The 24319-nt window shown below is 33.4% G+C and overlaps 1 protein-coding gene across 2 annotated transcripts in view; it reads right to left on the reverse strand.

The window, feature by feature from the left end:
* Positions 1–8995: 8995 nt before the first annotated feature.
* The window catches only part of LOC143249295 (dynamin-2-like), a 62453-nt gene continuing 47129 nt past the window's right edge, over positions 8996–24319 (reverse strand). Inside the window, exons 17-21 of one of the 2 annotated variants that reach the window (XM_076498874.1) lie at positions 22176–22314; positions 14924–15076; positions 13877–14008; positions 12029–12085; positions 8996–9380 (exon numbers count right to left, since the gene is read on the reverse strand). In XM_076498874.1, coding sequence (XP_076354989.1) covers positions 9276–9380; positions 12029–12085; positions 13877–14008; positions 14924–15076; positions 22176–22314 — 586 coding nt within the window. In that variant the 3' untranslated portion in view covers positions 8996–9275. The remainder of the gene's footprint in view (positions 9381–12028; positions 12086–13876; positions 14009–14923; positions 15077–22175; positions 22315–24319) is intronic. The other variant, XM_076498885.1, reaches the window with a different exon arrangement.

The following is a 24319-nucleotide window of genomic DNA, read 5'->3' on the forward strand; positions in this document are numbered from 1 at the left end:
TGGTCAGTTGTGTAGCGTTTCAGGTGAATTACTTGGCGCAATCTCTCCTCATAGCTCTCCTTGATCGTTTGACAGTACTCGACTGGTATTTTCTTCCATTCTTCTTTACAGAAGGCCTTCAACTCCTGCAAGTTTTTCGGATGACGCTGATGAACCATGGTCTTCAACTCATGCCAAACGTTTTCAATTGGGTTGAGATCGGGTGACTGCGATAGTCACTTCAAAACGCATATATGGTTCCTCTACAACCAAGATTACACATATTTCGATGTGTGCTTAGGGTCTTTGTCGTGCTGGAAAATCCAACGACGCCGAAGCCGCAAGTTCCGAGCATCATTCTTGATATAAGTGCCTAATATATCAACGTACTCTTCTTTTTTCATGATTCCGTTGACGCGGTGAAGGCTGCCTACACCAGAAGAACTGAAGGAACCCCATAGCATGATAGATCCACCTCCGTGTTTAACTGTAGGGACGGTGTTCTTTGAAAGATTTCGTTCCTCTTTCTTACCCGAAAATATAGCGAACATCATTGTGGGCGCAAAGCTCGATTTTAGTCTCGTCTGGCCAAAGAATACTCTTCCAATCTACATGCTTTCTTGCACACCTTAATCGTGCTTCTAAATGAGTAGGCTTTAAATGTGGAATTCTACGAGTACGGCATGCTTTTAACCCAGAAAAGCGTAATTGTAGAGGTGCTTACTTCAACCCCAGTTTTCCTTACCAGTTTCTATATGTCATTACGAGTTAAACGAGGGTTTCTACTAACTTCTCTGAGAACCTTCCTCTTGGTTCTCTCTGGAATTTTGGTGGAGCGTCCAGAACGAGGGAGATTAGCAGTTAATTCTGTAAGCTTAAAGTTGGCAATTATGCTTTGAACAGTATATTTCGGTACACTAAGTTGTATAGCAATACTGGAAAGAGATACACGAGGCTTTTATTTTACAATAATTCGTTTTTTTTAAATCTCTGGACAGTTGTTTCCTGTTCACCATGATGACCAAGCAGATAATGACGGAGACGGCGCTAAATTGCCGGAAGTACATTTTTTGCTGACTAAATTCCAATAATTATAAACCCAGTGTCTAGTCCTGGAATGGTAAAATGTAGTTTATTCGCCAAACTAAAAAAAAATTTTACAGGAATATCAGTTTTTTCACACGTTCTGAAATGTACGAACTCTTCCTGCTCCTCCTATTTTTGGTTATTTGTTTATAAACAGTTTATTTGTCGTTTAATTTACATAACAATTGATGTGCACGTGTGTTAGTATAATATTTATAATATATCACACGTCTATTAGCCTAATCGTGATACTTTTAATGTTATGAGCAAAAAACTACTCGGGACGCAGGGGTACGAACACTTTCTGTTGTAACTGTATGTTGTTTTGCTCTATCGAAGTTCTATCTAATTTTCATTTATGTATTCTGAAAACGGCTGGCAAATAGATATATGATAGTAAAACTGTCACTTTGCTTGGTATTGATGCTTGTTTCGAAAATGTACTCTTTGTTTTTTCAATTCTTTTAAATTTTTGGTAAAATCATCACGGGATTTACTAGCCATATTAGGATGATTGGTCTCGAAGTGGTATTTTAGTTTACTTGGAAGCATGCACTCTAAAGCCAAAACTTTTACATATAATACACACTGCAGACACTCTTTATGGTTGACATCTACGAAAGTAAAACAAAAATCTAGATAACTATCGTCATATTTTCGTTTCTTCACAACTTTAATACTGGTCTGTGGTTCGCCATCCTTTTCTTCATTCCCATACTTCTTATTAATGTTCAAAAATCTTTCAATTCTTAAGCACAAGGACTAAAAATCAACAAAATAATTCACTGAACTTTTCTACATCACACAGATACTTGATCACAACACCCTTCAATTGTTTCGATTACTGACAGACCCGGAAAGTCAACAAGTATTTATATACAAAATCTAAGAAACGAGAAAGTTCGAGAGGTTACTGGCATAGTCCAAAGCACAAGTAATCAAAAACATATCTCAAACATTCGAGAACGTCATCGAAAGGAATGTAGCCCAATCTAATGTTAAAACTGTGAACTACCTCTAGCTTCTAGTTCGCACGATGTCCGATAGATGTCAATGTCACTGTGTTTCCCTCGAAAATTTTGAAACTGCAAAAATTCTCTGTCATGATTCTTTTTTTTTTTTTTTTAACGAAACTTGTTGCTTCAGAACGGGCATCTTCTACTTTTGACATTACTGTGAATCAGTATTGTTTCTATTGGATATTGTTACGAATCAACGTTGTTTTGAATTAGGTAATAATTGTTTCTACTGCATTGCAAATTAATTTTGAGGTACAAAAAACTGTTAGATATGATGATAATAAAATCGATGAACCTTTATTTTCCAACAATTCTTCAAGCATAAACCCCCTCTTCAAGTTATGTTTGTTAAATATACATAACTCATTCGAATATAACTAAAATATAACAGTAGGAAAAGTACGAGACATGGATCAAAGAGTGATGTCACAATGCTGGTGTATCAATTGTTGTAAAGAAATGACGTGGGTGAAAGAGTAGTAGAAGAAAAAGGTGTAAAGAACTATACAGCTGAGATGATAACAGTAAGAAAAGTCGATAGATGTTAAAGCTACAAAAATACAATTTCTCGTTTAAACTAAATGAAAATTTGTACCTAGGGTATACATAAGGTTATAGGTTATAGGGCGCTCGACTGAGCTATCTGATCGTCGCCAGTTCGAATCCCCGACTCACCAAATATACTTGGTCTTTCAGCCATTGAAGGAATTATAATTTGTCGGCTAATCCCACTGTTCGTTGGTAAGAAAAGTAGTCCAAGCGTTAGTGATGGGTGGGAATGACTAATTGCCGTCTCTCTACTTTTTCACTGCTAAATAAGGAACAGTTGACACAGATATGGTCCTTGCGTACCTTTGCCAAAATTCAAAACAAGTTGGGTAAACAACCAAGAGTTCTGTGTACTCGGACTCCCATCCATATTTAAATTTCCTCCGGATAGTACATAATCATATACTATCTTCGTTGGTATGAAGAAATAGAATTGTTTATTATTTTTTTCTGAAAGTAATTTAGTTTATGTACTGGTTGAATTCAAAAAGTTCTATTGTCCAATATCAACCGACAAACCAGCACCATGCTGGTCAATAATATCGTTGGCAATACACTGCAGTCTACAGTAGCATTTGTCACAAACTTTGTTTGACAAAATCCTATGGTAACAGTTTATTATTATTTAAAATATTTTTTGTATATTAAGTGTAGTTGACTGTAGACTAATCATGAAGAAACTTGAAAGTGATCTAACTCAAACTTATATTAGAACTTTTATATATAAGTTATAGTATACTGTATTATATAGTAATAGCAGTGTCTCCCAACTCAAAAGCTACTGCGCACTGGTAACATTATGTTTTCATTTTTGTTTTTAGTTTCGGTGAAATATTCATTCAACATTTCGTGCCTTAGTTGTTGGTTACAGGACTTTCAGTCTAAGTGTAATACTGTTACTACCAGAAGTAGAAGCAGTAAGTTTACGGCTGGAATAGGAATCAAAAACATTGTTTTGTTATTCATTTGTGATGATGATGGTACTGCGCTTCCTACTGATGAAAACTGAGACAGTGTAGTCATTCACAAATACATTAACTATAATGTGTCTGTAGTGTGTACAAGACAGGCTCAAGCTACAGCAATCTCTTTTTGAGGTACAACAACATGAATATGTGGAAGCCATCTTTAGTTTTTTACCTTTGATGAGATACACAGAGTCATAAATACATCTAATGATGGAGCTTCAGGTCTGTATTGTGTCTATAGATATACATCCATCTTTAAGAAGTTTACAAAAATCTTCCTGTTAAAGTTAGTACTGGACTTTCAACATAAATTGGCAGTAGGTAACATTCCTGAAATATGGACTGAATCCTTATCACGTCCTTATCCAATCTCATTAATATTAACTTCTGTCTCACATGTAATCCAATCATCATCTTACAAAATATCAAAGCAAAATTACAGCGAAGGATGAAGTTGGATGGTTGTCTGTCAAATTAAACCACTGTTAGTGTCAACAGTAGGTAGATATCACATTAGAAAAGAAATCTAAATCATTAATGCTGAATTTGCAGCTAATAATTTAAGACTGGTCAGAACACTTTGAAAGTAACCTTAGGTTTAGTTGGCCATTCTTGTTGACAAATTGCACAGAATAGGCATTAATTTGTTATGTGTAAAAAGAATTATAGATGCAATAAGGTTTATGATGAAACATGAAACTGACAACCAGACTAGGAAACTATCACACTCCGTCGCCTGAAGGTGAGATTAAGGGTTTTATTGGCCTTAAGCTTTTAAATAAATAATATTTCGATTACAAATTTGAAGGGATGCAACAATAATTATCTGTTGTGAATTGGGCACATGAGTTATTTAGAGAGACTGATCAGTTGTGGAACATTTTCAAAGATAATGTTTTTAAATATTCAAGGTAAATGTTTTGTTTATAGAAAGAAAAGAGTAGCTGCAAGAAAAAACAAGTTCTCTCACAAATAGTTTTAGAGATAAAATTTATGAAAAGCATAATAAATTTAAGACATTTAAATTGACTGATATGACATGAGACTTAGAAGATTATAGAATATCAAAAAAGTTTGTGAAACAAGATATTAGGACGTCAAAAAGTCCTATTATTGCAAGTAGGAAAGACTGAACAACAGAAGCATAAGGAGAATAAATGTTGTTATTAGAAGGAATAATATATTAGTGGAAAGTATAATTTGTGTTGAATTTGTTAGTAGAACCAAAAGAACCCTGAAGCTGACTTTGAGAAAATGAATAAGTTGTTAGAAGGAAAGAGTGAGTGGCAGAAGTGCTAAGGTGTGAGACATTGATAGAAATAGAGAGAGGATAGGACATAAATTGGATAGGAAAGTGTAGAGTAATTGTTAAAAAGAACAAAGTTAGATAACTGGAGATATTGTGAAGAGGAAAACGAGACTGAAAGAATACATCGATAGATAAAACATTTGAGGTTTGCATTCAATGCAAAAATACCAGGGAAATTGGGATGAATTCCATCATGCGAAAGAAAATCAGTGAGCAGTATTAGGTGTGCGTAGTTAATGGAGGTAAGTTGAGTGTTAAATATGCAAAGGTGTTTGGTTACTTCGTTAAAATGTCGAATCGACATCACTGAGTGTTGTTGGTTTGTATAACTGGTGTGGTGATTTGCGTGCTGAAATCATCAGTTTCCCTCTAGTCATACACTGCTAAATTAGGAATGGCTAGCGCAGATACCCCTCGTGTAGCTTTGTGCGAAATTCCAAACAAACACACAAACAAGCCAATATCCCTTAATCATACACTGGGCCTCAATGAGGTAGAGAATGGGTTTTAACTTTATTAGTCATTCCTGTTTTGCGCTCGTATCTACATTAAATGTTCATGAATATTCGTACTAAGTCTAGATACGACAGTATCTAAACATTTAGAAGAAACTATTCCATCTACGTTTTATCACTACACTATTCAATAGTTACTGATCAAGGACTTCAAGCTGTTATCGGGTTTCTACTTATACGTTGCAATGCTATATCTGTTTGACCATTGTTGAATCAAAGTTAAGTTTAATGCAATGTGTATATTTTCTCCAAATCTGATTCTGTTTATTGCGTTTTATTGTTTGTTTTGCATGTACCGCTTACAGCGCTAAAGCTTACTTGTAATGAATGAAAATAACGTGACTTCTGAGTATAGGTGTAGGTTTACTGACGAAATTATCTAATTTTTACACCATTGATTTTACGACCTATTCGTGTTTGTAATAGTAACTTTTAAACACATATAAATTCACCTTCCTTTACTTTTAAAATTAGATATGATAGTTTTGGTTTCTTCAGACACTTATTACAGTAAAAAACACTGAAACTAGTATTTTTATAAATCGGGTTAGTCCTAATAATCAGTTGTCACATGCATAAAACAACAACATATTATCTGCACAGATTTAAACAGACGTTTATCTTAAGGTGTTTTGTATATCAGGCTATTTATCAATGCATCAAAGCAGGAAGAGTATATGTTTCATTATTTGTTTGTTTGCAAAAAGGCCAAGCGCGTCAGGCGTGCGAGTCGTAATCCGAGGGTCGCGGGTTCGCGCCCGAGTCGCGCCAAACATGCTCGCCCTCCCAGCCGTGGGGACGTTATAATGTGACGGTCAATCCCACTATTCGTTGGTAAAAGAGTAGCCCAAGAGTTGGCGGTGGGTGGTGATGACTAGCTGCCTTCCCTCTAGTCTTACACTGCTAAATTAGGGACGGCTAGCACAGATAGCCCTCGAGTAGCTTTGTGCGAAATTCCAAAACAAACAAACAAACCTTGTTTGCAAAAAAATAATAAAAAAATCAAGTACTTTAAACAACGTTCTCTGGATACCAAGTCGTGAGACTAACCAAGTTTTGACCATTTTTATCGAGGTCCAGCATGGCCTGGTGAGTTGAGGCGTTCGACTAGTAATTCGAGGGTCGCAGGTTCGAATCCCCGTCACACCAAACATGCTCGCCCTTTCAGTTGGGGCTTTAGAATGTTATGGTCAATCACACTATTCACTGGTAAAAGAGTAGCTCAAAAGTGGGCGGTGATGACCAGCTGTCTTCCCTCTAGTCTTAAACTGCAAAATTAGGGACGGCTAGCGCAGATGACCTTCGTGTAGCTTTGCGCGAGATTCAAACAAAACAAACAATTTTATTGACAAAAAAATTGAAAAAGTTAAACTTGAAAATTATTAAAACATTTTTCTCACAACGTTTTTTCACAAAATACAACTAAAATAATAGTGAATTCCAAACGCAAACAATTAAATTATTGTAGAATCGTAATTTACAACGAGATATGTTGTAGTACTCATTTAATAAATACATGTTTTGTATATAATATAAAGAAACATCAAACACCTATTTAGCTCATAAAATGAAATCGGTATTGGACAATTAGATTTGTTAAAAATATATAGAACTCTACTTTTTCTCCGCACTTTAAAGAATAGTGTGTTACTTAACATGATAATCTGATACGTGTTGAAGTTTGAAAATAAAATTCCTCGATATTTTTTCTGCCCCAATTTCTGACTGCTGACCAAAAGAAGGGCCATAAGACAAAAACACATACCGTTTTAAATAACTTTTAAGTGATTTTAAAGACGAACGTACAAATGTATCAACTACACTATATTCAAGCACGAAGAGGGTTTCGTCTGATACCAGGGTTCATCAGACTGGCTGGGATACGAAAAATACAGCAGAATGTTCAAAAAATATTTATAATGTCAATCAATTGAGTAAGAACTGTCAAAGTAAATTAATTTAAGTTGGTGAACTATAACATTTTATTTACGTCGTTAAAAACCAGAATTAGGTTCATTATTTTTATAATCATAATTATCGTCACATACTGGAACGAAAAATGTATTAACATCAATACATTTGTTGAAAACAATAAATATATTTTAGACCACGTACAAGCTATCAGAAACAAAGAGTTACCACATACAGTTTAAAGGATAAAATTTTAAACTTAAAAAACAATATGTGAATTCATGGCCCGGTATGGATTTGTTTGTATTTTTCAAACTGAAAACTATCCGTACTAGTCTAAACAACCGAATCTAGATAATAAGGACGAGGGTGAAAAACAGAAAGAAAATTAGATCACAAACAGGTAAAGAAGTCAAAATCGTGTTTTGAAATCAACTATGAATAACAGCTAAGTCAATATTACAGGGTTTGCTCGTGTATGCGATGTTAGAAAAGTAAAATGCTTATTTCGGAAGTTGTCATTTTGTACCATTCCTTTTTACCTGTAAGTGTAATTTTTATTGTCTTTTTCTCTGATTGACTTTTTCCATCGTATTTTTAACCGATATTGATAAAACCAGATCATGGACTCCTAAAACTAAGGTTTTAGTCATATCTAATTTCTATCTACTGATCATAAAGAAAGCAGAAAGCCGAGAGTATTCTCCGCTATTAAGGAATAACTGAAGTTAATGCCATTTCTATATCTTGTACACTGCTGAAAGTGGAAAGAATGTTCAAAAGCATGCGGTCTCAGCGGGGGGCATAACAAGATGAAATCTTCAAAATCCGTGGCCCTTGAAATCCTTTTAGGCATGATTATAGTACATTACTCTGTGAGACATTTTTTTCTCCTTTTTATTAGCTATATTCCTGTGCGCCAGCAATACCAGTCGTAGTGTATGCGTATATCCGATTCGATTTTATTTTTCATGAGAATCTCCACCACCATACTCTCAAATTGAAATAGTTTTGAGCAGGATTAGAGTAAATTAATTTTGAAGACCTAAGGCGTGAAATACATCAATTGAAAAGGTTTGACCTTATGAGTCCAAACCTGTAATTAGATCTAAAATCAGTCAATAGATAACGGAGTGTTTGTTCTTTAAATATTTCGTTGTCACAAAATTCAAGCAAAATAATTTCTAACCTTCGGGATTGCGTAGGGATAACCAAAGTGTTCGGTTTTCTAAACAGTTTTTTTTTTTTTTAGTTAGAAATCCAGCCACAAAGGATGACAAGGAGAGTTGTTGTTATCGTAAACATTTCTTTTTGTGCGTCTATGTAAATTCAGGTAGATAATAAAGTGGTGTTTATAATCTTGTTCAACTTAGCTTATGTAAAAACCCAGATTCGCAGGAAAGACAGTACCAATTAATGTGGAAAGGAAGCAAAGAAGCAGAGGTATTCCAACAAACATAATTATGTGCCGTCAGAAATATTTCATATTTATCACTGCAGGACGCTCGAAGTTCACTTCTAAGCTTACGTTACCAAGATACACTATGTCAACTGATTAGTTTTTAATAATTTTTAATTAAACAATTAAGAAATAATGTTTTATTTTAACAATAAACTTCAAATTACACATAAAAAATAAAGCAAGCTCGAAGTCACATGTTTGTGTATTTTCTTTCATCACTTTATTTGGTCAAGGGTGACTCATCTGACGTTTATTTGTACTTTTCGATCTCTTACAGACTAAAGCGTTTTTGAACTTTTTATAAAACGTTCGATGTCAATACAGTGATTAGAAATTAGACACATACATGTAACCAGAACGCTAAACTAAATACTACTTATAATTTAATTATTACGTTTAATGAATGATTTCCAAAACAGATGAAATGTTATTAATCTAATGAAATATTTTTTCTAAAGATAGATAAAGGCAGTTCTATCAAACTTGACCAATTACTTCCAATGCTGTTTCAATAGCCTCAATCGTTATACCAAGCTTTTCCTGTCTTTCAGCTTCTTCAGTATAAACTGACATCAAAGTGTCCTGTTTTAAATATACAAAAATTATAAAAAAATGGAAATAAATATTTAAATAACTTGATCAGGCTTAAAGAATTGAAATACAAAACGCATAAAAACAGTTTTTGTTTTCACACTATAAAACATAACGTCTTCCAAATTGTGGGTCGCTTAAATGTAGCCCCCCGCTAGTGCAGCAGTGAGTCCACGGATTTACAACGCTAAAATCAGGGGTTCGATTCCCCTCGGTGGGCTCACCAGATAGCCCGATGTGGTATAAGAAAAACAAAACAGCCTAAGTGTATCATGAATGGTTTTCACAGAGATTCCGATCATATCAATGCATTTCCATTTTTACAATAAATAGAAATATATCTATATATCATTGAAAATAAAGCTACATGCATTGTCTTAGTATAACTGGTGTTATAAATATGACAATATTAACGATTAATAAAAGTTTGAGAAACCCTGTTGTAAAGTAAACGTTTAAGTATCATGTGCTTTATCCAACCTTCGAGTTTGTATAGGGCTTTCACGACAGGCTTGGAGCTGAACCTATTAAAAACAAAATGGAATCGTCAATAGCCACGGCTGTAATTAGATTTCAAATCGTTCAAGAGATGGAGCTATGAGATAAAAGTTTGTACTTGAAAAATAAACAAACAAAAAACTCATCCCCATTCTATGAATCATCATGCTGCAGCTAAAAGGTAGACCGCGTTTACTGAATTTCAGATTAGTTAAAACATGTTCGTTTGGCTCTTTGAAAATACAAGTAGAACAACACTAATTTGTACAAAAGGTTCTCGTATTTGACAACGAAATGAATATCATTCGTTGAAAGTATTCGTGTTCTTGTATATATTATCCAAGTTACTAATTTATGTAGTCAGAATTATGAACAATGTGAAATGTTTTAAGGAAAGGCTTATAGTGTTGATAAATTCAAGCTGTATTGTAAGTGATTTATGAGAATTACACTTCTTTATGATGTAACATGCTGTGATTAAAGTTTGGTTTGTAGAAATTACTGTCATGCATTTGATGGAAGAGGACATTGTTAAAAGTAACAGAAGAACTTTCTTGAAGGTGTGATTCACTTATTATGGGTAATAAATCCTAATGGTTAAATGACAAACTTAATCATCGGAAGGAATAGGAATCAAACCAAATTGTATACAGCAAATCGTGAAGGTTCTTCTACTTCAGTTTTCACTCTTTCTTACGAGTAATTTGACAACATTTTCTGTCCAAGAATATTCTCTTTCTTTACACACACGCACTCACACACACACACACACACACACACATATACAGGGTGAGCCAAAAGTAGGTGGACAGCATTTGGAATAGGTTTATGTATCGGTTATATTAATGCAATTGTATATTATAACTATGTTGCAACTATATTATTTGTGTTATATAATTACAATTTTATAATTACATTTGTTTTAATTTAATCTGTTTTTTTTTTTTTTAGATTGTTAATAGAACCCAGGAATTTTAGATAACATTGTGTGGAGTGATGAAGCTTCTTTTAAATTATCCAGTCATGTCAATAGACATAATTGTGTTTACTGGTATAGTGAGAACATGCATTTAACATTAGAACAACAGCTAAATCAGCCTGGTGTCAATGTTTGGGGTGGTATTTCAAGTTCTGATGTTTATGGACCATTTTTTTTGGACGGAACAATTACAGGAGATAAGTATCTCGAAATTCTAAGGAATCAAGTTGTTCCCCAGTTACAGCAACAACCTAATTTACATGACTTTTATTTTCAACAAGATGTGGCCCCTCCACATTATTCCAAAGGAATTCGTGAGTATCTTGATGAAACATTTCCATTGAAATGGATTGGTCGAAGAGGTCCAATCGATTGGCCGGCACGTTCACCGGACTTGACCCCTATGGATTTTTTCTTTTGGGGAGTACTCAAGGAAAAAGTTTATAGTCAAAAACCAAGAAGTGTCGGTGATTTAAAAAATTACATAAGAGATGCATTTCAAGAAATTAATGCCCAAAGTGACTTGTGCAAAAATGGTTGTCGAAGCGTAAGAGGTAGACTTCAAAGCTGTGTAAATCAAGAAGGAAAACAATTTGAGCATTTGCGTTAATAAATAACATTTTATTTTCATTAATATAATTGTCTTATTACACATAATTGTACGTATACGTGATCTCTAAATAAATGTTTTTTTACTGTCCACCTACTTTTGGCTCACCCTGTATATAAGGAGAAAATTGTTTGTTTGTCCGCGAACCACTCCATGGTTTTTGAACCATTCCAACCCAGTCTTGGTAAAATGATACATTGGATTAGAGTGTGTGTTTCAAGGCGGTAATTACTCAGCCTCACTCACCTTAGGCTATGTCTTCCACAAGAATTTGTGTTTCATTAATGACTCTAGAGTTTTAAATCAGTTTTATTTCGAAATTATTTTATTTCAAAATTTTTCATACGATTTTTTTTCTTTAAAGTATTAAACATTCACAGCTTTGCCAAGAAGCAAAATATGGTAACTAAAGCTCAAGGTCAGACCCTCAAAGTGGCAGGGCAACGTTTGACAACCCTTGCTTTTCTCATGAGCAGTTTTATGTATCGAAATAGACGTATAAATAAATAAATATATATATATATTTAAACGGATATATTTCTTAATACTTACAATAGCACAATCAGCTACAAGTTCTCCTGTAAGTTCTTTCGTTACGTATGTCATAGTCTGTAATGGAAATAGTTATTTTTATTAATCTGGTATCAATAGATAACTAACAAACATAACAAATTTTGTTCTCGTAATACATAAAATGTTAACCGTTCAATGCAATAAAGTTACCTTGTTTATAATGTTTTACACAACAGTGTACAAGATATGTTTTTTAATCATCCTTTTAGCTTCCTGCATAATGTAAATATGGTTTGTATCAAGTATGTATCTGGTGGGTGTATTATTATGTTTTATAAAGGTTTTACCCAGCAGCATTGTGGCGCCACTGTTTTGATCAATTCATTATAGCCATGTGACGGATGTACAACTTGTTATAAAGTCTTCATCTGGATACGCTGTAGAACATGATATATCTTAAAGTATACTTAAAGGAATCAGAAGATTTAATAAATGCAAATATTAATTTAGTGGCGTAGAAGACAATTGACTTACCAAGTCTTAGCTTTGTTCTTTGCTGGTTATTTTATCCACTAAGTCATAACTTGAAATATATATATGTATTGTATGATTATATTTTCTAGTCTTCATTTTAAAATATTACTATTTTTTTTCTCTTACTTTTTTGATGTTACAGTGCAGATGATAATCAAATACTATATAGTGCCTTATCATTTGAAGAGGCATAAACGACATATGAAATCGTTAGAAAAAATAAATAGATTAGCCCAACTCCCCAGTAGTTCAACAGGAACTTATGGACTTATAGCATTATAAATCAGGGTTAAACCCTTTTGGTGAGCTCAGCGCAGGTAGCTTTGTGCTTGGAAAACAAAACATATTAATGACCGGAAGCTGACCACATGTTTGAAAGGGGTTGTGTAACTGTGTGTCGAAATGTAGAGGGCGGTATTAGATGTTTGAATATATAATTTTATTTATTTTATTATATTAATATAGGTATAAAGGCGTTCCTTTATATTGGTTTATTTATAAATAAACGCAACATAACCATAGAAAACACTCAAATACTAAATAAAGAAACAAACATAAACAAACGCAAAATTAAAGAAGCCTTACTTATACAACAACTTAAACCCAAAATAAACCAATATAAAGGAACGCCTTTATACCTATATTAATATAATAAAATAAATAAAATTATATATTCAAACATCTAATACCGCCCTCTACATTTCGAAACACAGTTACACAACCCCTTTCAAACATGTGGTCAGCTTCCGGTCAAAACATATTAATGTCTATACAATGCTCACGAATATCTAAAATGGCGACACCACGTTATGCGCGCGCGTTAGTTCAAAGTCGACGCTTCACTATCAGTATAACAAGGGCTATTAACTCATTAACGGCCCACCATAGCCAGGTGATTAAGGCACTCGACTCATTTTCCGGGAGTCGCGGGGTCGAATCGAAGTCATACCAAACAGGCTCGCCCTTTTAGCCGTGGGGGCGTTATAATGTGACGGTCAACCCCACTATTCGTTAGTAAAAGAGTAACCCTAGAGTTGGCGGTAGGTGGTGATAACTAGCTGCCTTCCCTCCAGTCTTACCCTGCTAAATTAGGGATGGATAGCGCAGATAGCCCTGTGTAGCTTTGCACGAAATTTAAAACAAATTAACTGATTAAAAAACAAAAGCAAACTTTATAAATGAAATTCTTTATATAGCGTTAACTAGACAAATCTGTATTTATTTTATGTGCTGATTGAAACTCTTTCTAAAGTACATTAGTAATACAGTGGTAAAATTGAACTGACACTAACAATAATCCAAGAATATAGCCTTTCGTTAATAAACAACGTCAAGATAATAGAACATACTTACATTTTTTACAAGGAACAACATGATGTATTTTGGAACTAAGTCTTGGATTGTCTTGGCTACTATTTTCATGTAAGATTCAACCATAGCTACTAACTGATCCACTTGACTCTGTATGTTTGGATCCTTCAGTAACTGAAAATAATTCAGAAATATTTCAAAACTCTCTACTATTTGTTTGTTTCTTCACGTAAATCTTGCGATTTGAAACAAAACTAATTTTAAATCAGTTCTGAAATTCAGAAAATAATGAATACATTTACGTACTTATCTCCAAAAAATATATTAAATTAAGTGAGGAGCAGAATTCATATTTGAAACAAACATGTCAAAAAGTTTGTTTGTTTGTTTGTTTTGGAATTTCGCACAAAGTTACTCGAGGGCTACCTGTGCTAGCCGTCTTTAATTTAGCAGTGTAAGACTAGAGGGAAGGCAGCTAGTTCACCACCCACCGCCAACTCTTGGGCTACTCTTTTACCAACGAAAAGTGGGATTGACCGTCACATTATAACGCCCCCACGGCTGGGAGGGCGAGCATGTTTGGCGCGACTCGGGCGCGAACCCTTGACCCTCAGATTACGAAGCGCACGCCTTAACGCGCTAGGCCATGCCAGGCCCCATGTCAAAAAGACATCTCTAGTTTTATTTTAATTTTCTAATTAAAGATATACTAAGAGCTTAAAAAACGAAAATATTAATAATTGTTTGTACTTAAGGAAATATAAGTTTGTCAAATATAAAATACTGTTTAATGTAGATAGTTTTATTAATTTATTTATTTTGTGTTTGTAGTGCATTGATGTTGAGGCTATAGAGATTTCTAGAAGGCCTAAGTAATAGGCATATAAATAACGGCGACAAGAAAAGCGGGAACAGGAAAGAAGAGAGCAAAAAGTAAAGTTACGCGAAAGAGAAGATCGGTCAGAGAAAAGTTAAAAGTAAAGTTAAGGGTCTTAGTTGATGTTCTATTTCTAAACTTAATACATTGTTATTTTACTGATTCTGCTGTTACAATAAACCTTTGTGATCATTATAATATAAAAAGTTAACCTCTAGACCAACAGAATTTTCAGTCTTCTCCGAGAAAAAACTTGTTTCCACGCTATTTAGTTCTTGGGTATCCTTAGGAAAGCGCCTTCTTTCACATTTTGGAGAATTTTCTTGATTCTGTACGTTTAAAGTTGTTGAAGAGGAATCAGTATCCTGAAAAGTAAAACTGTTATATGCTCCCAGCATTCTTATAGGTACTTAAAATATTTTATTTCAATAAGATACTTACAAAATACTTCAATTTTATTTTTCTTTAAGGTTTGGTTTGTTTTGAACTTCGCACAAAGCTACACTAGGGCTATCTGCGCTAGCCGTCCATAATTTAGCAATGTAACACTAGAGGGTAGGTAGCTAGTCATCACAACCCACCGCTAAATCTTGGGCTACTCTTTTACCAACGAATAATGGGACTGACAGTAACATTATAACGCCTTCATGGTTAAAAGACAAACATGTTTGGTGTGATGTAGAATCGAGTGCCTTAACTACCTGTTTATGCCAAGCCTTGTCTTTAAGGACTATTAACTTACAGTAAACTATACTGTAATAATCTTCAAAATGCAAACATACATGCAAAATTATTCAAAATGTCATTTTTATCCGCTTATGGGACTAACTCCCAATTTTAATAATTGGATCACAATAATTACACCATAGATTATACTGCCATGCAATTTTTGCTCCATCTACCCCAGAAAGTCTAGTTTCACCTTTGAATAGATTGTATTTGACTTATTTAATAACATGTATTTTTATTGTAACTGAAAATTGTTTTATGAACTTTACTTTTTATATCAGTGCTTCGATTTACTTTGAGAAACATACTAGACTTTATTAAGATATAGATGTGGACAATAATTCATTGAAAATATTAACATTGGTTTGATTTTCATTTCTCGCAAAGCGATACTAAGGCTATCTATGTTGGTAGTCCGTAATTTAGCAGTAATAGAATAGACGTTTCGCTTTTTTCAGTATCATTCTCCTCTATAAGTTTTTTCATAACAGTTCACCCACTCCAGTTTGAAAAGAACAAACAAAGAGATTCAGTTTTTTTATTATGACTTAAATATACATCAAACTACAACTAGAACAACCCGATGTGGCTTTTCTATAAGGAAAACACACAACTAGAATAAATAAAAATACAACTGACCTTTCGATATTGAATTTGTCGTATAATTATGATTTACCATGCTATTTACCCTCACCATGCTAATTAATCCCTGGGTGAACCATTCAACCAGTTGAGAAGTAACTGAGCTAAAGGAAAGGGAGCTGATCAACACCATACTCTATCAACTTCTGGGCTACTCTTTTACCAAATAATAGTGGAATTGATCAAATTATAACACCCCGATAGTTGAAAGGGTGCTGATCAACACCTTACTCTATCAACTTTTGGGCTACTCTTTTACCAAATAATAGTAGAATTGATCAAGTTATAACACCCCGACAGTTGAAAGGTTGAGCATATTCGATGATGGAAGTCCGAGTTCACAGCCCTTAGAGTAGGCGCAATTGTTACATTTGAAAATCATAAAAAAATAGGAATACTTATGTTATTAACTCAAACAAATATCTGACAAACACCTTATGCGCAAGTATAATAAAAACACTACCTGGGCGGAAAATCCCAGGGCTTTTGTAAAACTCGATACCTCTGAAGACTGAAAGTTGAAAGGATGCTTAGTGACAACATGACTCGAACCCGCGAACCCTCTAACGCAGCCCGAAAATTCTTTTCATTAGGCTACACTCGACATAATATGTATTGTACCGGATTACCGTTACATGTTCCAGTATAATTTTCTTTTTTCATGTGACCTATACTGTTGGCTGTGTATTGCGCAAGTCCCACCTCTTCTCTAAATTTGTAGAAGATTCTCGAGTGTAAGAATCAACAATATACTAGGTGGGTATATAATACTAGTGATTAACAGTATTGTTGCTAAGCGAACTTTCGAGAACGTCTCCTAAAGAAAGTTATAAATCGACCCACAAGATAAAGAAGGATATTATTGGACAGCTATAGTCAGCGTATTAGAGATTTCAGAAGCTATAATTCTGATTAAAAACTAATAATCTGAAAACTACAGAATTTTGCCACAATCATTTACAAAGTTCAAACATTGAAAGTCGTTCAACTTCAGTGAATTACTTTGGGCGTTATTATTTCTGTGAGGACATTAAATATCTTCACCAGGAAAAGAAAGTTTGTAAAGATGTAAGGCCAAACATGAAACACGCTAGCTAACTTAAGAGAGGTGTGTGATAATATCAACTCAGAGTTAATCTAGTCGTCGTGGACCTGGACCATTGATAAAATATTCAGTTCTATAACAGATATAAGAGTCAGTATAGTTTGAAAGCTTGTAAAACTGTTGTATATAAACCATCATTTGTAATAACTAATAGTTAAAACCGTTATTATAAATTGTATTACTTTTTGTTTCCGTATAAAAATATATTTGTGTTAAGAATAAACTTGTAGGTATCAATCTTGTTGGTAAATACTATAAATTTAATGCATATTAACATTTAATTAATTCTAATTCAAATTCAAATTTCCGGTTATTTGAAATAGTAATATATGAACATACGTAACATAATAAGTCGGAGACTCGTCCGAAATAAAGTATAATACGTAACATAAAAAAATTGATGGCTCATGCCTGAGAGCTGAATGGGAGACAAAATTCGAAATATATTCAAATTATAGTACGACTTATATTTATCAGTCCAAACAAGACTCGGTGATTATCAAGGTTTTCCTGAATCACAATCCCTCTAACAACTTTAAAAATATAACAAAAGTGAATTGCTCGAACTAGCCAAAATCTTGGAATTAGATGTTAAAATAAAACCAATGAGAAAAATGAACTAAAAATGCATATTGTTGAAATAGTAGTTGATGATGATTTGTTGTATGAAGAATCATTGGAGGAATATTCCAGCCAACCAGAGTTGAGTGATAAAGACAAGATAGACATTCAGATAAAACACAAACAAATCGAACTTAAACTTGCTCGTATCGAAGCCGAGAAAGAAATTAGGTTGAAGGAAATGGAAACTAGCCTCAACTCCGATTTATCAAGACAAAATAACAACTTTGAACTCAATCGATATATTAAATTATAACCATTTAACGAAAATTAATTTGATGTTTAATATTTCCAACACTTTGAGAAAGTTGCCCAAGCCATAGAATGGCTCAAGGAAGAATTGTCATTATTACTACAAAGTGTTTTAACTAGTAAACATAAGAAGCTTATGCCACTCTCTCCCTAGAAAATTGTACAGGTTATGATACGGTTAAAGTAGCTATCCTCAAAGCATACTAGTTAGTATTGGAGGCGTATCACCAAAACTTTCGTGGTTATCGCAAACAAGATAATTAAACTTATGAGGTATGATCAAAAAGTTCTAAGACTTGTGTTTTATTATATGCTATTCCCTTCAAAATAATTTCCCTTAGCTGATACATACTTGTACCAACGTTCCTGCCATTATTGGAAGCAATGCTAGAAGTATTCCACTGTTATGCGACTGAGTTCTGCTTTCACATTAATAGGGATGGCTGTAATGTCACTAAATCTCTTTCCTTTCAATTAATTTTGATTTTTGGGAACAGGAAAAAAAATCATACGGGGCAAGATCAGGAGAATACAGGGTGTGTGACAGGAATGTTATTTCTGTCAAAAACGTTTGAGAAGACACAACAGTGTGTGAAGGCGCGTTGTCATGATGCAGTTACATGCAGAGTTTTTCAGTTAAAATCGCATGACACGATCTAAAGTAAATATCTAATTCATCAGTAATTTCGCAAATAGTTAATCGTCGATCACTTCGAATTTTTCTTTTATCTTAGCGACCGTTTCATTAGTGGACGATGTCGACGGTCGCTCAGAACGTGGGTCAGCTTGACCGATTCCCGGCCATCTTGGAAACGTCTTATCTACTGATAAACGATAGCCTTACTCAAGCAGTCATCACCAAAGGCAGTTCATAACATTTCGAGGATTTCTGTTCCTCCTTTATCATTGTTCACACGAAACTTGATGCAAACACGTTGTTCTTCTATTCTGTTCAATTTTATTACAACAGGGACAAGAGATACGTCTGTCTTTGAACAAGTCTTTCGTAACACAGATATAAGGTCTGGAGAAATGACTTGTTCTTGGGGTAGATCACTATTTGTACTTTGTACACACCTCAATTACGCTTACTGTCTGTACTCGCACCTGTAACAAATCTCAAAACTTCTGATCAGACCTCGTGTATCGAATTCGTCCACGAAAAAGAGGTTTATTTGATCGATGTTGCCATTCTATGCATATTGGCAACAGTTTTGACAAACCAAGACAATTATATTCAACTCAGTAATGTAAACGCTGTGCAAGTAACGACCTATAAAATTACTCGGATGTAAAGAAAACAAAGTAGCAAAGTTGAAGGACTATAATCAGTTCCTCTTTCCGATTATTACACCTTAACAAGTAAAACCACTTTTCATAAAAAGAAACTCTTCCCATCTCAAGATAAACCTGTATCTGTTCAAACTACTAAAGCTGATTATTCTTCTAAAACTTCCAGCTACTTTGGTTTGAAATCTTCAAACAGTCATGATATAAAACTTTATGAAAACCATCAAAGCCTGTTTGTATAAAGTCTGATCATGTAATTTCGGATTGTTGGTGTTTGAAAATGAAAAAAAGAAAATGATGCAACACCCAGTGCATTCGTGAACAAATAATGATGTGTTTCACCGTATCACCCAATGTTGTTGATTTGGCTACTGATATAAAGGTGATGTAGTTAAAGAGGAATTGAGATCTTTTAAGTTTGTTGATTTTGTGTCTTTGACAAAACTACTGATCCAATATCCACATGTATTTTACACGATACGCGGGTGGCTAAATCATTGTTGTTAGAAAGTGTATTACCTTTACATTCGAGTTCTACCACTGGTGAGTCTGTTATTACTCGAGGTATTGAGGTTGCTTTGTTAATTTTCCTTTTCATAACATTCGACCTAGTTTCAGAACCAATTGTGGTTGGAGTAAGACCTACTCTGTTAAGTAAGGATGTATAATTATTGTTGAAAAAGGATTTGGCTGAGGAACAATATATTGCCGGATCTTAATGGTGAGCGAGCCGATTACTGTTTCATCTAAGATTGATGTTGTTAAGGAGAATCGCAATGTGTTTCCCTTCATGTGCTATGGAATGGAGCAAAGGCTAAAAATTAAACCCAAAACAAATGATAGACAAGTATTCAGCAGACTATATTATTGATTTGTCTCACAAATGTTTTTGGATTCTACATGGATCTCGTGAATATCTGTTCTTCTGACAAGTGTTTTATGAGTGACAATGACGAACGGGACGGATTTAGGTAACCTGCTAGAATCAAACTGATCACTGACTAAGAAAATGATCCGCAGATTTCTTCACTAATTAAATATTGTACTCCCAAAAGATGAATTGGAGAAAGCTCAAAATTATGGGGAAATAAGAAGTGGTTTTGACTTTGCTAACTTTGTCATAAGAAAAGATGAGTAACAATAACAACAGTAAAATGTTTCTAGTGATTTAAGATAACCAAAGTTTAACGCTGTTATTGCACGAAAATATTAAAATTAACAATGATAATACGAGAGTGTTAACTTTTTCAAACCCTTGAGTCTCCATGTTTTCTTAAATATTGTGATAGTTTTTAAAAAATTATATTTATAATAATACTGTATTTTTGTCTGTCCTGAAAATAGATGCGCATCGTACAACCTTAACGTGCATGCATGCATGCTACATTTTAACCGATGTAGACATATTTTTACATATTTATTGTACATAACCTTAGTACATATTTTGTACAATAACGTATTATAAAGTTATCAAAGTCTTAGAAAGGTTTAATGTCACATCGTAGAATAATGTTATAAATTGATTTATTGACATTATTAAGTATAGTAAAGTTGTTTAGCTTTAACAACAACAAAAAATCGTGTACAATTTATAGTATTAATTTATCTCTTTATCGAATATAGGCCGTGGTTAATAAAACTAACTAACGTTAGGTCCATGGCAATTTTATATTTGAAGCACTAATGTTATAATAAAGATACTAATTTGACCGCAAATGTTCTCCGCTAGAATGTATTGTTGTCATGCCGTCTTATCGTTACTATAATTGTTACACCCGTTATTCTTTCTTGTTTAACCCTTAAACTGCAGTCATCATCAATTGATGCTGCTACTTACAACATTCCCGCCACTTAAGGGTTAAAGACCCTATATTTCTCAATATGCTGATTTCGAAGGTTTCTAGATATATGTAAGTCTGCAGACATACTATTGTACCACTGGGGTGACTTTTCTATTAAAATAAAGAGTTCAATAATCAACGTTTTAGTTTACATTCTATCTAGTCGTGTCACTGCAACGTTTTACTATATCACGCTGTATTCTGTATTAAATATCAACATTTGATAATGAATCTCAGGACTGACGTATTTTTATCTTTACAAAATTACTAGAAGTTGTATTTAAATCAGTATTAAGACACACATAAAATTTGTACCTATAACGCCATCTATTAAACAGTTGACTTATTATCCATAAATTTCAGACTCACAAAATTGATTAATTTGCAAATTAATAGAAAAAATAAATTAATAGAAATGGAAACAATATCCGCAGTTACAAAAGGGATAAAGATAATAAAGTATAACACATGTAGTAAGGTATATTGAAAACTAGATGGAGTACCCCTATCCTGAACAGAAGTTGTGTAAATTTATGATTAATGAAAGGTTATTTTCGGAAATTAAAATGTAATTTCCTTATATGTGATTGAACAGCGCCAGAACCCCATGTTAACTACAAAACACAAAATCTGAAGCCACAAATTTGTATGTATCTTTCCTCGAACCCAATTAACCTATATACCAAGTGTGATAAAGATCCATCTGGAGAGGTGAAGTAGTGGTAAAAAACACAAAAATCCCCATAAAAACTGCAAAACTCAAAATTCAACATTGCAATTTTGTATATATCCCCACATGGACCTGATTAACTTTCATGCCAATTTTGGTGAAGATATATCTACACTCCTTGAAAGTAGTTTTAGGGAGAAACGACAGACAGGACTATTATATTTTTATATCTACTTTACCATAAAATGGATTTGGTAGGTAAATGTAGTGGCACAGAAAGACAGGCATGCAAATTGATATAGAACCAGACTTACGGAATCTATAGCTTCCCAAGCGTTTTGGTCTATGGGTGTCCCAGGAACATTTGCTTCTTTGAATGCTTCCATCCACTCTTTAAACGTAATGGGATCTGAGCATATAAATTCCAGTTGTCTGATATTTTGAAATACACACCTACATTTTTTAAAAAATGGCACACATTTAATCACTGAAATTACTTTTAAAATTCAATCGTATATAATTGAGTCAAACATTCTGAATTTATTGTCTTATTAGTAAAAATAATACGAAAATATGAACTTCCAAGTGTTGATATATCAAAAGTCCTTTCATGATTTCCGTGTTATATTTAACAGGGAAGGAAAGTATTATTTGACATAGCATAAACATGCTGAACCATACATTTTAATGTAACTTTAAAATCTTAATTGTTTATTACTTAACGAAACAAAACCAGTTTAAAAATATGTATGTTTTTCACGTAAGACTACAAAAAAGTCTTCCTGCATTAATATACAAAGAGGAAAGCAACTAGTTGTAAGAACCCACAGCCAATTAAATGTTGGGGTACTATAATTTAACAATATACTGGAATTTAAGCGTACCCTTATAGCTCTCCCAAGGACCCTAAGTGCGTAGTACGTTTTAAGAGAATGGGCTACGAAACATGAAGTATGGGGTTCATGTTCCAGCACATCGACCATTATGCCATATCTGTAATGCATTTTAAACATTAATGAACATAAAATGCGATTCATATGTGGGAAAATGCTATACGTGTATGTAAAAAAACAAATAAACAATATATCTGAAGTCACTTGTAAGAAATGTATAATGAAAAGAAAAAGTGCAGTATAAATTCAACTTTATTCGAAGATTCTATTAAAAGCTGTTTTTAATAGGTTTTACTCTTCAGGTATATCTGGGGATAAACTAAACTGAAAGTTATTATTAAAGTAAAACATAGAGACAAAATAAGTGCACACATAATAGATAGATAAAAGTAAGATCAAAAGTTTAGAAATAATATAATTAATTAACAACTAATATTTGATAAAACTAAGTTCACGCAAACTGAAAACAATAGCATCATATTACTGATGTGTTCTGATGTGCACTAATGACGCATGATACACAACACATCCTTCTCGTTCAGCAGCGCTAACAGAATGACTTGTAGATATCAGACGTAATAAAGTACCTCTGTAGTCCTAGGCCTATAAAAGTAGTGATATACAGGCTTTTGTATTAATAGTTCTAGCTAATATATATATATAATAATAATAATAATTGTATTTAAAGATCTAATATTATAGTGAATAAACCACAAATTGCACCGATAATACAATAGCCTAAGCCTATTAGGCTTGTATAAGTTTTAAACATATTGTAATTATAATGGAAATATAGAAGCTTTGCTGAATGGTAATGGTGTTTGACGCGTAGAGAAAATAAGATCGGTTTCAGTTTTTGCCAGCTAGAATTATTTCATATTCGTTTGACCTATGTAACAAATTGTAGCCTTTAGTGAGATATTTTGTAGACACTGAATGTCTCTGAACAAGTGCAATAACATCACCCATTGAACCCTCGAGTACAACAGCTGAATTATTTCTCCATCCAGGATCCTTCACGCCTTTGTTTACAGTCGCCATTGCTTGTTTACGATAGGTCCATACGCGATGCTTTAAGAGCCTCGTTTTGATTATTTTTGGAAAATACGTATCACACAAAACCGTCCTTTCATTTGCTTTTCATAAATTTTATATTTACTGTGTTTTTTATTATAATTTGTACACCTTCGATAAAAATAAAAGCTCTCTTGTTAAATTAAAGCTTAAACAAATATAAAAGATTTAACATTTATTGCTTCAAAAAATGATACTTGGATATCATTAGGAAAAAAGAAAAGGAAAACATCAGCTCATGCGACAGTGATTTTCAAATGAATGATTTGAAATTTTAATTTCATTTTTGTTCCTGAATGAAATAGTTTTAAAACTAATGTGGCCACTTATTCTTGTTTGTGCTCATAAATATGTAAACGGAAATAAAATGTAAATAAATATGATAATTTATTATAGGGAAGTTGATAAATGAAAATAAATTTACAACTTTATGGAAAGAAAATAAAATCTAAAATGGTTAATATTTTGAGATCTTTCACTTTGAAATATGT

Source organism: Tachypleus tridentatus, chromosome 1 (genome assembly GCF_004210375.1).
Source record: "Tachypleus tridentatus isolate NWPU-2018 chromosome 1, ASM421037v1, whole genome shotgun sequence".
NCBI classification, from domain to species: Eukaryota; Metazoa; Arthropoda; class Merostomata; order Xiphosura; family Limulidae; genus Tachypleus; species Tachypleus tridentatus.